We start from the raw sequence: 13,813 nt of genomic DNA, 5'->3' as shown, positions 1-13,813 counted from the left end.
ATTTTTACAAAGCACCACAGCATGTGCTTGGTTTCAGAAAATGGAGTTTATGGGTTTTAGAAAGCATGAAAGCCAGTTCCATCACCTCAAATTCTTTTTCTAAAAGTGTTTCTTTGAAGCCTCATCTCGAAGTCCATTATGAAGCAACAAAGTTGAAAGACAATTAATAGAGTAAAGGGACCCTATAAATGCTCGCTCCCCTATATTATTTGAAACAGTTGGTCACGAATCTGTTATCTTCCTTCAATAAAACACACAAACAGACCTTATATGAGGAGGAATGGGGCTAGGTTTTGCTATTTTGCCTTGGTGCTTAATGTTATTTTTTGATTAATAATTAAAATACATTTTTGAAAATATCTTTATTTGCAGAGTCTGTACAGAGAACACAATGCAAGCATATTCAAAAAGCTGAAGCTTTGCATGGCAAAAGGCCTTGGTATATTTGTTTAATATTCATTATGAAGTGACAGAAAGTGACAAAATGTTCCATAAAATCAATTCACATTAGAGAAAGTGTAGCCTGTGTATGTTAAAAATAGTCTATGAAAGCTTAAAAAAATGAAAACGTGCATGTGAATAAACCAAAATGGTCAAAGAGGTATGAAGGATTTTATTTCATCCTGAAACATGGAAGTCAAATACAAGGTCACTTCAATTGATCAACCTATACTGCGGCTCGTTTTGTCTAAAAATTTGGTACACTTAAAAAAATTGCCGTCTCCAAATGACTTGAATGACACTCCATAAACAAAAAAGCGTGTTGAAAAGCGGTTTTGTTGAATAAGGAAATGTAACCTTGCCTTTCTTCAGTAAAATCTGCCTCATTCTTCTAAATTGCTCTTTTACAAAAAAGGAAGAGTGTTTTTTGGCCCATCGTCAAACACTTAACATCACTCCACGCTCCTATAAACTGAATCGCAATACGGCAACATGTTCTCAAAAGCAGAAAACCCCGACATCGGTTTAAAAGTTTAGTCAATAGCCTATCCTTCATGTAAAAATGGGCTACCAAGGTCTCACACCATTGTTTCTTTGTTATCTAGCGACGAAATCTCTCAGCTATTCCAGCAATCCTCTTATTAATTAAAGGAAAAATGCATATCAAATACTCCAGTGGCAAATAACCGCATCCAGTTTCCTTCACTTTTTACTTTTCTGCCTCTGTGTTTTGCATTTTTCCTTCAGTTCTGACTTGAAAAGACTTCTTGCCACTTCTAAAATGCATCATAGCATATACATTATACAATTTAAAATCTATACAGTAAGATGTCCATCCCAGTAATATTCCATTTACATTTGGTATTAAGAAGCATTTTTCAATCCGATCACAAGTAGACGATGCTAAATAAGCCTACAGGTGTAAACGGAGTGTAAAACGTTTTGAGCTTGTCACTTTCGACCACTTCCAGAGGTAGTCGCAAACGCATTCAACCGGATTGCTTTCATAGTGTAAACGCTCATGTGGTTGAATGCATTCGAACAGCTACTAAAGACCACCTACTCTCTGCCTGCTGACCAAAATGTGTAAACATTATGGGAAGTGTGCTAGCCAGGATTAAAATATTTTTTGTCTGAAGACCTAAGTTTGGTTTGCAGACAAAAAATGTACCAAGCACAATGTTCTCTCACCATTGCTGATTTCTAAAGGCAGGAACACACCAAGCCGACGCCAACGAACTAGTGGCGACCAAAGCAGACTGCGGGGTTGGCTCACGTCGGCAGCGTCTGGATCCAAAGTTGCCCTGACACACCAAACCGACACTCGACAGCCGACGGCCAAGTAGCACGTCCGTTCTGTGCCTGCGTAAGATGAAATGCCTTTCCGTACCAGCAGGTGGCAGTAGCCACCGGTGTTGTGCCGAATTTCGACTCCCTGCCAAATTATTACTCCCTCGTTGAAGTCGCTACCTGATTGCCTAATCTTAACCCCACCCCTTATCCTAACCCCTCCCCCACATCTATTCCTAAACCTACCAATACTAGGGGGGTAATAATCTGGCAGGGGGTCGAAATTCGGCACAACACAGGTCTTGCGGCTATCAGAGCAGAAACGAAAGCTGTTGCTCTCCGTATGTTTTTCTATCGTCTCCTTTCACATTCATGTGTAAATTGCACAAGCTTATTTCATCCATTAGATTGAAAGATCTGAAAAAGCCCAAAAATTTCCCCACCCATAGACCCCTCCTCTCTGAGAAATCAGGACAGAAGCGGTTGAAAGTGGACAAAAGAGAATGCTGCTTTCACATGCTATTTCCTACTTCCTGGGGGGCGGCCTGATTCGAGACTTGTCGCAAACAATTTTTTTGTCCAAAAAAATCCTCAATTGTGTAGTCATTACGATTATTTAACTGCTCCCGATCGAGACAGAGCGTCCCTGATCTCAAATCGTAAATATCAAACATTTTTGATATTTACGACTCTTGATCGGGCTGCCTCTGACGTGATACCCGCGATAGCCAATGATAATGAGCAGGCTTCACCTACTGGATGTTGAGTGCTTCTTTAGCTGAAACTTGGAAGCCACAAACATGCCTCGAAAGTGGAGTATTGAGAAAGAAGATCACCCATATTCTTTTTTTTCCTATTTTGTTCTCTCCTGCTGACAACATCGATTGTCCTCCATTTGTTTTTCTTCTCAAGCCACGTTTGATCTTGCGAGTCTCCGTGAGATCTCGCGTCACTGTGAAATCATTCATTCCTGCAGTCAACAGGTGTGTGGTCTCGCAGTCCAGTCGAATCATCTAGTGTGTGGGTTCAGAGGATTACAATGCAAAAAAATCTGTTGAAACTTTCATTATGTCTGTGGTCTCCAACAGTTTTAAAATCAGTTAAGATTTTAAAAGCATCTAGTGTGTCCCAGGCCTAAGTCTCCGGTGCATAAGAAATCTGCTGAAAACGCTAGAGTTCAATGCATGGTACACATACCTTTCAAAAGAGATCAAAACCATGAATATACTCAAAATGGTTCAAGAACAGCAAGCAATTTACTTTAGGTATGCCGTTTTAGGCAAATTTCACAGGAATGCTAAGGTTCTAAAATTATAATAATTTCATAAAAATGATGCAATTGTTGTGTACGTACATTTATGCCACATTTGAGCAGCATTAAACAGTCTGTGTAAATAAACAAATGCCACGTCAGATGTAGCTTCTGTTTTTATAATTTTTTTGGTAACAGCCTATTGTATCTCATTATTTCGATTTTTTTTTTTTTTTAAATAAATTGATTAGATTGAAGTGTTTGACATAAAAGATAGCTAACACAGATACATTGAATGCAGTAATTATAAAAATTGTCCTTATAAAAAATGCCCCTAAAAAAATCAATATAGGATTGTTTAGATATTCTATCATGAAGTACAGAAAGCTAAACTGTAATGTTGTTGGTTTACATAATCAAAATAGTGTAATTATTGTCTCAGGAAAACTCCCTTTATGAGTCTATTGGCTACTTTATCTAGAAATAAAGGCTTTAGATGACATGAAAATGCAGTCAAAACTCTTTTATAAATGCAAAACCCTCAGCATCTTGTACGTTCTGTGGACTACTTTTAAGTCCCCACAAATGTCAAAATCAAACCTACGCCCTTGACCAGGAGTAAATAAGCCAGCTGATTGTGTCAAACTAACTGTATGTGAAGAATGTGGTGCCAATAAGCAGAATACCCACGCAAAGTTAAGATAAAATGTCATCTTTGAAGTAGTATGTGAGCAATGAGGTGAAACACTAACCTGTGGAGACCCTCGTTGTGCTGTGTTTTTTCTGATATGATTTGTTGTCATTGATAAATAAATCTACATCTGCAGCATTTGTTCATGATGTCATCCTCAAAAGCGGGGGTCCAGAACGACTTATCTGCAGAAATGAAAGAAATGTAAGAAGTCAGACAGTGATTGAACTGTGCAGGAGCGTATTGAAATAAACAGGTTTGGTGTTATTAGTGTGTTAGCAGGGAAACAACAACCCTCTGTTATCATTAAACAGTGCAAGATTATTTAATTTGAACTTTTAAAATGAAATATTGATAATGAACAAAGCTTTCTACTGGGCCAACCTTCTTCAATGTGAGAAAATTTATGCTTGGCCCTAAATGCATTTTTTTCAAGCTCGATCACTAAATTTTTAATCATTCACAGTAACATAAATCTGCTCTGTTAACAATTTTTTTGGCAGTTCAAACAGCTGTAGTAACCCAAGTGTGAATGAGGCATAATGTTGTACAGCCTCTGTATTACATTACAGGTCTTCATTCAAACCATCTGTCTCAGATGATTCAGTTATGACCTGCACTTGTGCTTTTGGCCATACAGGTGCCAAAATGATGTGAGCCATCATTACTCAAATTTTTACTAGACATTATTTTGTAATTGTATGTATTTCTATGATCTTCCCAGGTACAATTGCATTCATCTGTAGGCTAAATAACAACAATAATATTAATAATATTTTGCACAGTTATGTACTTTTTATTACAGTCAGACAGTCAAGCCTCACTAATGCACTGTTTGCAATTACTTTCGAGCATCTTAACTGCTTTGAGCATTAGATGATTTCAGAAGATTGTCTAGTTGTCAAATAAATATAACCAACAGCACCATCTAGCGTTTCACAATAGATTTCACTGGGTGGAAACATTTTTGTGATCAGTGTTTCAGTGAAATCCATTATATAACATTATTTCTGGTCAAACTGTGATTTGTTTAGGTGCCATACATGTTTTTTTTTAATGCTTTAGAATTACAAAATAGAGGAATCTCATTTCCATCATTACCAATAAACCTTTTTAGAAAACTCATTATTCTCAAAAAAAAAAAAAAAACGTGATTATTTGTTATTAAAACATTACAAACTCAAACAATAGAAATGAATTCACAAGATGATATTTCTGATTAAAGGATGACCCTTACATACAAACTGGTACTGAAATGAAAATATTGCTGCATTGAAACGGTGTAATTGAGACTCTCTCCAGCAGAGAGCGCAATAGCTTTACCTATAATAATATCATAAGAGCAGATATCAGCCTGCGAAAGTATTAGCACTATTATTAGTGCACTAGTATTAGTACTATCAGATGCGAAAGTAGCAGCATGCAAAAGATCAGCCTTTTTACTGCATTATCATCTGATCTTTGCAAGGTAACTGTCTGCAGGGTTTTTCATAATGACAGCAATAAAACTTTATGGCCCAGGAAGTTAAGGACGGGCCTGTGCTCTCCTGGCACAGATGATGTGTCATATGCTGTGGAGTCTATCAATGGCCATATGTTACTGGAAATCCACAGGTCACTGCCTGGCATTACAGCAACATACAACATAGTTTTATTCAGATTACTTTTTAGAAACTTTCCTAAAACAGTGTCTCTGTCCACTAACAATAAGTGTATACACTCATCACAAGAGAACTTTGTCATTGTGGGTATTTTATTTATTTACTTTTATTTATTTTTTGAAAATAATGAACCATATGTCAATCTATTATATATTAAATCATAATCAATTCTGAGGTGCAAATGACATTTTAAACTTTTTTTTAATTTTTTTTTATAAAATGTCCGTTTTATATTGCTAAGGCTAATTTCATTGCTATCATTTTATGTATCCTAAATAATAGGCTACACACAATTAAATATTATTCTCACGCTTATTTGACAAAATGTGCATTATTTGTCCAAATTAAAGCACGATCTGGAGGTGATGCACGATAAAAGAAAAATAAATAAAACATTTACCTTGCTTTTTCTTTGTTTTCTCCACAAAATATCTCATATCTTCTTAGTACACTAACTTTTGAAAAACCTTATTAGGGTGATGTGGCGGAAATGACGCCAAAGAGTGAGAAACTGAGGGGGAAAATATACATCAGTTTGAATGTAATATTTCTCTTTTTGTTCAGATCATAGTTTTGTAAATGTAATGTTTAAAAAAAAAAAAAAAAAAAAAAAAAAAATCATATTTCACGATTAAAACGCTGGGTCTTGGATAAGGGTAAAACAATATCTATATTTGAAAACCATTTGAAAAGTAGCAAAGATAATAAATGACGCATTTTTAAAAATATATTTTTATACAAAATAATAAAAAATATTATTATGATGCTTATATTATTATTACATTATATGATATATAATTGTTAGTCGTATATTATTATAATATGTAATTGTTATATCTGTTATTATTATTATTATTATTAATAAATAATATTTAATATAATTATAAAACTGTTGTTTAAAAAAACATTGACTTCTCAGAATGAATCGCTTGTTGTCAGCCTACCTTACATTTGACTTACAAGTAGCTTCAGATAAAAGCGTCTGCTAAATAAATAAGCCTACATTAAAATAAAGGCAATTTTAATGTCACATACGTTATAAAAAAGAAAAACTTTTAAATCTAATAGTTTAATAAAAGTCGAATCTTGAGACATAAAATTGCCCGAAGTTGAAAAAATGCCGTTTATACAAATCTCTCTATTGAGTATCACTTTGTTTTCATACTATACTCAGTATCTATACTAGGCTACCATACTAACAGCCTGACACAAGACAGACCCGTCAGACTGGTCTAGTAACCGCTTGGTGCCGCCTGTGGGAGAAACGCGGAAGAGTTCATTCAAGGCTTTTGGGATCCGCACGGACACACGTACACGAGTTTCCCCCGGTAAACATGCTACCGTGAAGCTTCTTCAATGCGCCCTCGCGTTTTACTTTCATTCACAGCGGTTTCGAGTGGAGATGTCTGGACACACAGTACTGCATGGACTGATACTCTTATATTCAATTCACCCGCTCGTGCTCGCAGAGAAACCGGGTAAGTGAACAAAAACACGGCAGATGATCGGAAACAAAAGGGTCTGTTTGCTGAGGCGTCGGAGGTTACTGGTGGAGGATTTTGAGTTGTTTACATGTAACATGCATTTATGGTTGTATATCATGGTAAGTACACGTAAAGCTGCTCCCGGGGAGTTATAATATCTCAAACTTTGTAACATGAGCTTCAGGTTCTGTGAACTCTTGAGCGCAGTGCGTTTCGTTCTGAGTTCAGATCATTAAATAGTATGGGATTCAAATCTAAAACAGGATGTGTGTTTGTACTTTTGCTTGTCTACATAGATATACAGCATGCTGTTTTTCAATGTATGTGTTTATGATTAGTTTCATGTTGCATGTGTTTCTCTTAGAAACTGTAGTGCCTTTTAAAAGTTAAAGTTGATATCCTTAAACTTTAGATATGGTGGATAAGATTTTTTATGTCAAATTTGGCTTATTAGAAAATGTGCTGACTGTATTGTAGCACAGCCCTGACACAACATGCTGGCGTGTCTGTCCATGAGGACAACTTTCCCTCGAATCACTCTCACAGCGGGACTGTGTGTATTGCATTCAAAGTGTCTCTGTATGGTCAAGCAGCATCTGATCTGTATTGTGTAAAAACATGTATCTTTTGTCTAAGATTTCAGTTCTGGCCTTTTTACTGCTGGGATATTCTTTTAGGACTTTTTTTTTTTTTTTTTTAATTCAGCAGATCCAAAGTAGCCTACAGTGCACACATTACAGAGACAATAACACTGGAGTGGTGGAAAAACATTTGGTTATTAAAGGAACAGTTCATCCAAAAATGAAAATTGTCAGAAATATTATTACTTTCTTCCATGGAACAATAATTGAGAAATTTTGAAGGATTTTACTGGTTGCACTTTTGCATACAATTACTAAAAGTAGGGACTGAGGTTTTCAAGCATTGAAAAAGTATGTCCATATGATCCATGCACTATAATTTCCAAGTCTTTTAAGACTTTGTGTGATGAAAAGATTGAAATTTAAATCATTTTTCAGTGAAAATCTTGACACCTGCACTTAGCTTTCCTTTCTGGGTTCATGAGAGAAGTAGATTTGGGAATGTATCATTCTCAGTCTGATCTTAGATTTACATTTATGCATTTGCCAGGCACTCTCTTCCAAGGGAATACATTTTTATGGGGATCGAACCCATGACGCTGGCGTTGCTAGCACCTGGTATACTGTTTGAGCTGCAGGAATGCTTAGTGATTTAGTTCCCAAAACTGCTTTAAGTAGTTCACTCGCTTTTAATAAGTTTCCTTTTGAATTTAGTTTGAAAACTTTAGTCCCCACGAGGACTAATTGCATGGAAAAGAGCATAAAGTATATTCTCATTTTGTTTTTCATGGAAGAAATAAAGTCATATGGGTTTGGAACAAATGGGAGTGACTAAGTAATGACCAAATCTTTATTTTTGGGTGAACTATTCCTTTAAGTGTTTCAATCAGGGGTAAAATACTTCAATATTTGTCCAAGATTTATTACTTTGTGGCAATATTCTTGCTAAGCACAGCATTTTAATTGTACACTCTTAAATTATGGTTCTTTTTTGGCTTTAATGGTTCCATGAAGAACATCCATGGAATCTTTCCATTGCACAAAAGGTTCTTTAGAGTGAAAAAAGGTTCTTCAGATTAATAAAGTGCTCTTTATACTAAGAAAAAATATAGTTCTTTTAAGAACTTTTCACTAAAATGTAATTTGGGGAACCTAAAATGGTTCTTCTATGGCATTGTTTTGAAACCCCCCTTTTACAACCTTTATTTTAAGAGTTTATCACAGACAAAATTGAATATCCTCTACTAGTGTGAACCCATATTTGGTGCATGTTAGGAGAGAGTCGGATTGTCTGTACATGTAGAACTCTCTCTGTTGTGAATATTTGTACTCCACCCTGGGGCAGACGATGGCCAGGTGTTCCTCAACTTGCTGAAAGGCCTGGTTTAAGAAGCTCCATCATGTTTTTCACTGTTGGAATGAATAAAAAAAATGAGCTACAACTGCTTTTGGTCATTTTGAATAAATGTTATTTTTGATCTACTTCTTTATGCTGAAATTCTTAATAAATAACCTATAATGTTCTTTAAACGTGTAGTTGTTATATAGCTTAGTTTGTTTGCGTGGCCATGATTAGCATGTGATGTCATTCCTCTACACCTGCCCTGAGGTTTCCGTCCATCAGTTTTTTTTTGTTTTTTTTTGCACGACCCAGCCCTACATCTGGATGGAGTTCAGACGCTACCACAAAGGCCGCTGTGTGTCCTGTAGTATTTAGCACTGACGTAATACTAGCTAAGGTCAAAGAAAGCATTTTTGGTTAGTGTGGGCAAATGTTCACTTAGAAACACACCGATGCTATTTATAGCATTAGTCCCTTTTCATTCCTCGTGTCATTTAAGAATGCCTTCAATGTCACAAAACCCTGGGGTCTCTGAGTTTGTTATGTGCATACATCAGCGCCAAGTTCCTGAGTGGCTGTTGGAGACTCAGCTGTCTGGAAGGAAAAAAGGAGTTGGTGGTGCCATCACAGGTGTGAGTGCCTTTACCATGGGAGACAGTGAGATAACGGAGCCATAACATATCAGTGAACAGTAGTCTTGACAATACATGCACAAATGCGTGTATACATGCGCTAACCCCCCAGCGTGGGAGCTCTTCACCCTGGGATCATCCACAAGACTTGTGTCCGGCAGCTGATGGTTTCTAACACAACCTTTGTCACTGATCTATGGAAGCATGTCTTTGCCACGGAATTTAAAAAAAAGAAAAAAAAAAGGGTATTGCGACTTTTTATCTCACAATGCTGACTTCTTCTCGCAATTCTTAGTTTATATCTCTCAATTCAGACTTTTTTTATAAACTCAGAATTACAAGATGTAAGCTAATTCTGAGGGAAAAAAGTCAATTGTGAGATGTAAACTTGGAATTCTAAGGTAAAAAGTCAGAATTGAGAGATGTAAACTGAAAATTCTGAGGTAAAAGTCAGAATTGAAATATTTAAACAGAAATCTGAGAAAATGTCAGAATTGTGAGATATAAACAGAATTCTGAGGTAAAAAGTCAAAATTGCGAGGTGTAAACTGAGAATTCTGAGGTAAAAAGTCAGAATTGAGAGATGTAAACTGAATTCTGAGGTAAAAAGTCAGAATTGAGAGATGTCGACTGAGAATTTTGAGGTAAAAAGTCAGAATTGAGAGATGTCGACTGAGAATTCTGAGGTAAGAAGTCAGAATTGAGAGATGTAAACTGAATTCTGAGGTAAAAAGTCAGAATTGCGAGGTGTAAATTCAGTTTATAACTTGAAGTTGTGAGATATAATCTCGCAATTGTAAGAGTCCGAATTGTGAGATAAAAAGGCTAAATTACCTTTGGTTTTTTTGTTCAGTGGCAGAAACAGTCTTCCGTATGATCAGTGAGAATGTGTGAGGAAAATCGTATTTCCACTCTAATAAGGGTGCTGTATCGTCTTTTGCTTCTAATTACAAAATGTATAGTAGTAGACGCTTCTTCTGGTGTTTTGACTTGTCTTAGGGGTATGTACATGTTGAAACACTGAGTTAATTAAACTCTGCTCGCTGATCAAATATTATTTAGCTTATATGTTAGCTTGACGGGCATTGGCTTGTTGGGTTCATGCAATCTTTTGTTGCAACAGAATCAGACATTTATGTGCACTTGGAGTCTTACTTGCCATTACATAACAGGTTGGATTGCTGTTTTGATATCTACAAGAGAGGATGGGTCTGAGGCTTGTATCAGTATAATATTCTTTTCTAAAATTTTGGAATAAGCTTTAAAAACTTACATGTAAATTGATTTCTTTGCCATTACTGATAGCAAACTGAATTAGTGAGCATAAGAGACTTAAAAGTGCTAAACAAGTGTTAGTCATGTTCTTCTTGGGTCTGAATTTACCATGCTTTATTACAACAAATTCTCATATTACTTTACAGATGATGGATGTGGTCATTATGTCCTGGGCCAAGAGAGTGGTGTCCTGTCTTCCAAGAACTACCCAGGAACTTACCCCAACAACTCCTGGTGTGAATGGCGGATCCGTGTACCCATTGGCCACACCATTGTCCTCAAGTTTGGAGACCTGAACATGGAGACGAAGGACTGCGAGTCAGACTATTTAAAGGTTCTAAAAGGATATGGCGCGGAAAATGGTGAGCTGTTTTAATCATTTAAGCGATGATGCTTACATAATGTTGTTTTCTCAGCCATTATCTAGTGGCTATTATCTATTTCCCAGTGGTCACTAGATCCTGTGTCTGGGTCAAACAAAAACCACATATTCTCAGTTGAGACTGATAGCACAGCTTGTTGTGTTTTGATGTCTTCATTTTTTCTCATAGTGTATCAGGGCTTCCTTGTTTGATTAATGGAAAGTATGATGAATTAAGTTGTTTCTGTTGACTTAGTTTTGTTTGTCTATTTCCTTTCTTGAGAAAAGCAGAATTAGAAGGACATTTTGGCAGCTGTATTTGAATTTAAAGGTGAAGTTTGGCACCAAACATAATGATTATTTTCAAGCCGGTTTCCCAAACCTCTGTTGGTTGGATAAACGCATCTAGTCCTGCCCCAATCTGGGCTGAAACAGAATCCTGTAGGAAACGTTTAGAAATCTAATTTAAATCTAGTTGTAATATCTTGTGCAATCATATTGTGATATAGTTGATCATATGCTCTTTAGTCATTTTAAACTCCTCTAGATCACATTACTGTGAGTAAACCTGAGTAAAGTGCTTTAAATCAGAGCATTTTCATGAGTCGGCACCAGTCATACATTGATAAATTTACTGTAAAGCAAGAGGAAACCACAGAGGTCAGTGTGTCAGAGGATGTTTTGGAGATTATGGTGAAATGTCGGCAATTCTGCCTGTTTCTTAAAGGATATTGTCACTTGTTATCTCCCATTTCTGATATCTTTCTTTTCGAATTAGCATGCTGTTTTTGCAATTTATTGGCATAAGTGTAATGACAGTTGAAGATACATTTCTTTTTGAATAGAAATAGTGCACAAATTCAGTATTTATGCACTATTCCCATTCAAAAAGAAATGTATGTCTGTGCAAGTTTGAGTACAAAGTACTGAGTACTAATTGAGCATTTCAATTAGTAAGGTAACAAATATTCTTATCAGTAATTTTAACATATTTAAATAGACATTTACCTAATCTAGTTAAGGAAAATGTTTCAAATGGTTGCTCCCTTGCAAGGAAGACCTGATTCAAAATGGCTCATGGTCAAACATTGTATATTTTGATCCAATTAAAGTGTATTAATGGGTTAAATTGGGCAAAGATGTTCCAGAATGGAATTTTGGAAGTTTTCCATTCCAACATTCTGAATTCCTTTAAAGTTTAAAAATGTTTAAAGTTCTTTACATTAAGCATTATGCTTCCGTCTAGTCATTGCCAGACCCTGGTAGAAGAGAGAAATTCATCTAGAGCATCACTGTTCTCTCCAAAATCCCAATATAACCCCAGGTTACATCTGTACCACTATGTTTAGTTATGAATGGGGAGGGAAAAGGATATTGCAGTGCTTCACTCGAAGTGAATGGGCTGTTCTGTTTTATTAGGCTATCATCTTTCAGCTCTGAACCTGAGGTCTTTCTTGGTCATCCTGCCTAGAAAAGATGAATTGCCTTCATTTTTGTGCACCCATAGATTATTAACATTGGTGAAATTATTTTCCTACCTACAAGGTTGTTCTGATAAAACAAGAGTGTTGGGTGTTTTTATTGAAGCTAGAACCATTGAATTAATAATCTGTGTATAGAATTAACATCATCAGAAGAAGAGCCTGAAGGACATGAATCTTCCCACACTATGTCTGGTTCCTCCCCTGCCAACCCTTTAACCACAAACGCTGTCATTGTCATCAGCCACATCCACTAATCAAAGTGTCCTGCAGCAGAACGACTGGAATTCCTCTCAGAGCGATTCTTAAACAGCGGTTGAGAGACATGGGATGACTTAAGCTTTGTGTTGGTGCAGAGTTTGACACTTACGTCATTGACACTTCTTAGTGTGTTGACCCTTTGGTGCGTTCGGTCACAATGTTTTATAGATTAAAGTGTTTTTATTTTCATTAGAGCTTATCAGAAACTCATCAGTGTTGGACGTGTCATCCTTCAGTCAGCAGATGTGTCATATACTTTCCAAAAAAAAAAACACCATCTCTGCTGCCTTGGTTTCATAAATGACTTCTACACCTTTCTTTTATGCAGACTAAACTGTTGATTGAGAAGACATTCAGAGTTAACTTAAGAACTGTGCCTGATTTTTCATTTATTTACACTATTAACTTTTTGCAAAAAAATGTTTGCTTTAATTTAAAAATGTATTTTTTTATTTATTTAATTTTTTTATATATATTTTATATGAAATTTAAGTTACTGCCAGTAACTTTTTTTATTTTTTTACTCCTTTTAATTTTTTTTTTCTTACCTTTTTTTTGCAGTTGACTGGTGTTAATTTTGATTTAACTTGTACCTCGCTGCTAATACCTCAATATGATTCTAATTCCTAATCTTTCATTAATTAGTACATTTCCTTTTTTTTCACCTAGTGTACTGGGAGTACTGCGGTGGTCAGATGCCCAGACATACTCAGATTCACACGGACTCCAGCGAACTGACTGTCCGCTTTCGTAGCAGCCAGCACATTTCTGGAAGAGGATTCCTGCTGTCATACTCCACAGAAAACCACAAAGGTATCTTTACTTTAAAAGGAAAAGTGTGTATCTTCGTAACAAAACTTTGTACATGTGTAGCTTCAGCTCTCAGGAAGACTATTCTTCTTGTCTTTTGGCTGACCCCCATGTTAACAGCAGTGCGGTGGCCCCATGCCGTGGCTTGCCCCCTTCACTTCTCTGGATGATTACAGATCCTTTACGGATGTTTCTTTAAACGACAAGTTTGAACAAAGCAATATTAAAAGGATAGTTGATCCAAAAATGAA

The 13,813-nt window shown here is 36.1% G+C and overlaps 1 protein-coding gene across 1 annotated transcript in view; it reads left to right on the top strand.

Moving 5' to 3' along the window:
- Positions 1–6,549: 6,549 nt before the first annotated feature.
- Positions 6,550–13,813, top strand: part of dcbld1 (discoidin, CUB and LCCL domain containing 1) — a 35,343-nt gene continuing 28,079 nt past the window's right edge. Inside the window, exons 1-3 of the mRNA XM_051875493.1 lie at positions 6,550–6,813; positions 10,796–11,011; positions 13,422–13,565. Coding sequence (XP_051731453.1) covers positions 6,738–6,813; positions 10,796–11,011; positions 13,422–13,565 — 436 coding nt within the window. The 5' untranslated portion in view covers positions 6,550–6,737. The remainder of the gene's footprint in view (positions 6,814–10,795; positions 11,012–13,421; positions 13,566–13,813) is intronic.

This window comes from Ctenopharyngodon idella, chromosome 20, assembly GCF_019924925.1.
Source record: "Ctenopharyngodon idella isolate HZGC_01 chromosome 20, HZGC01, whole genome shotgun sequence".
NCBI classification, from domain to species: domain Eukaryota; kingdom Metazoa; phylum Chordata; class Actinopteri; order Cypriniformes; family Xenocyprididae; genus Ctenopharyngodon; species Ctenopharyngodon idella.
Note: the sequence above shows the minus strand (reverse complement) of the source record. Positions and strands in the feature narration are given on the sequence as shown.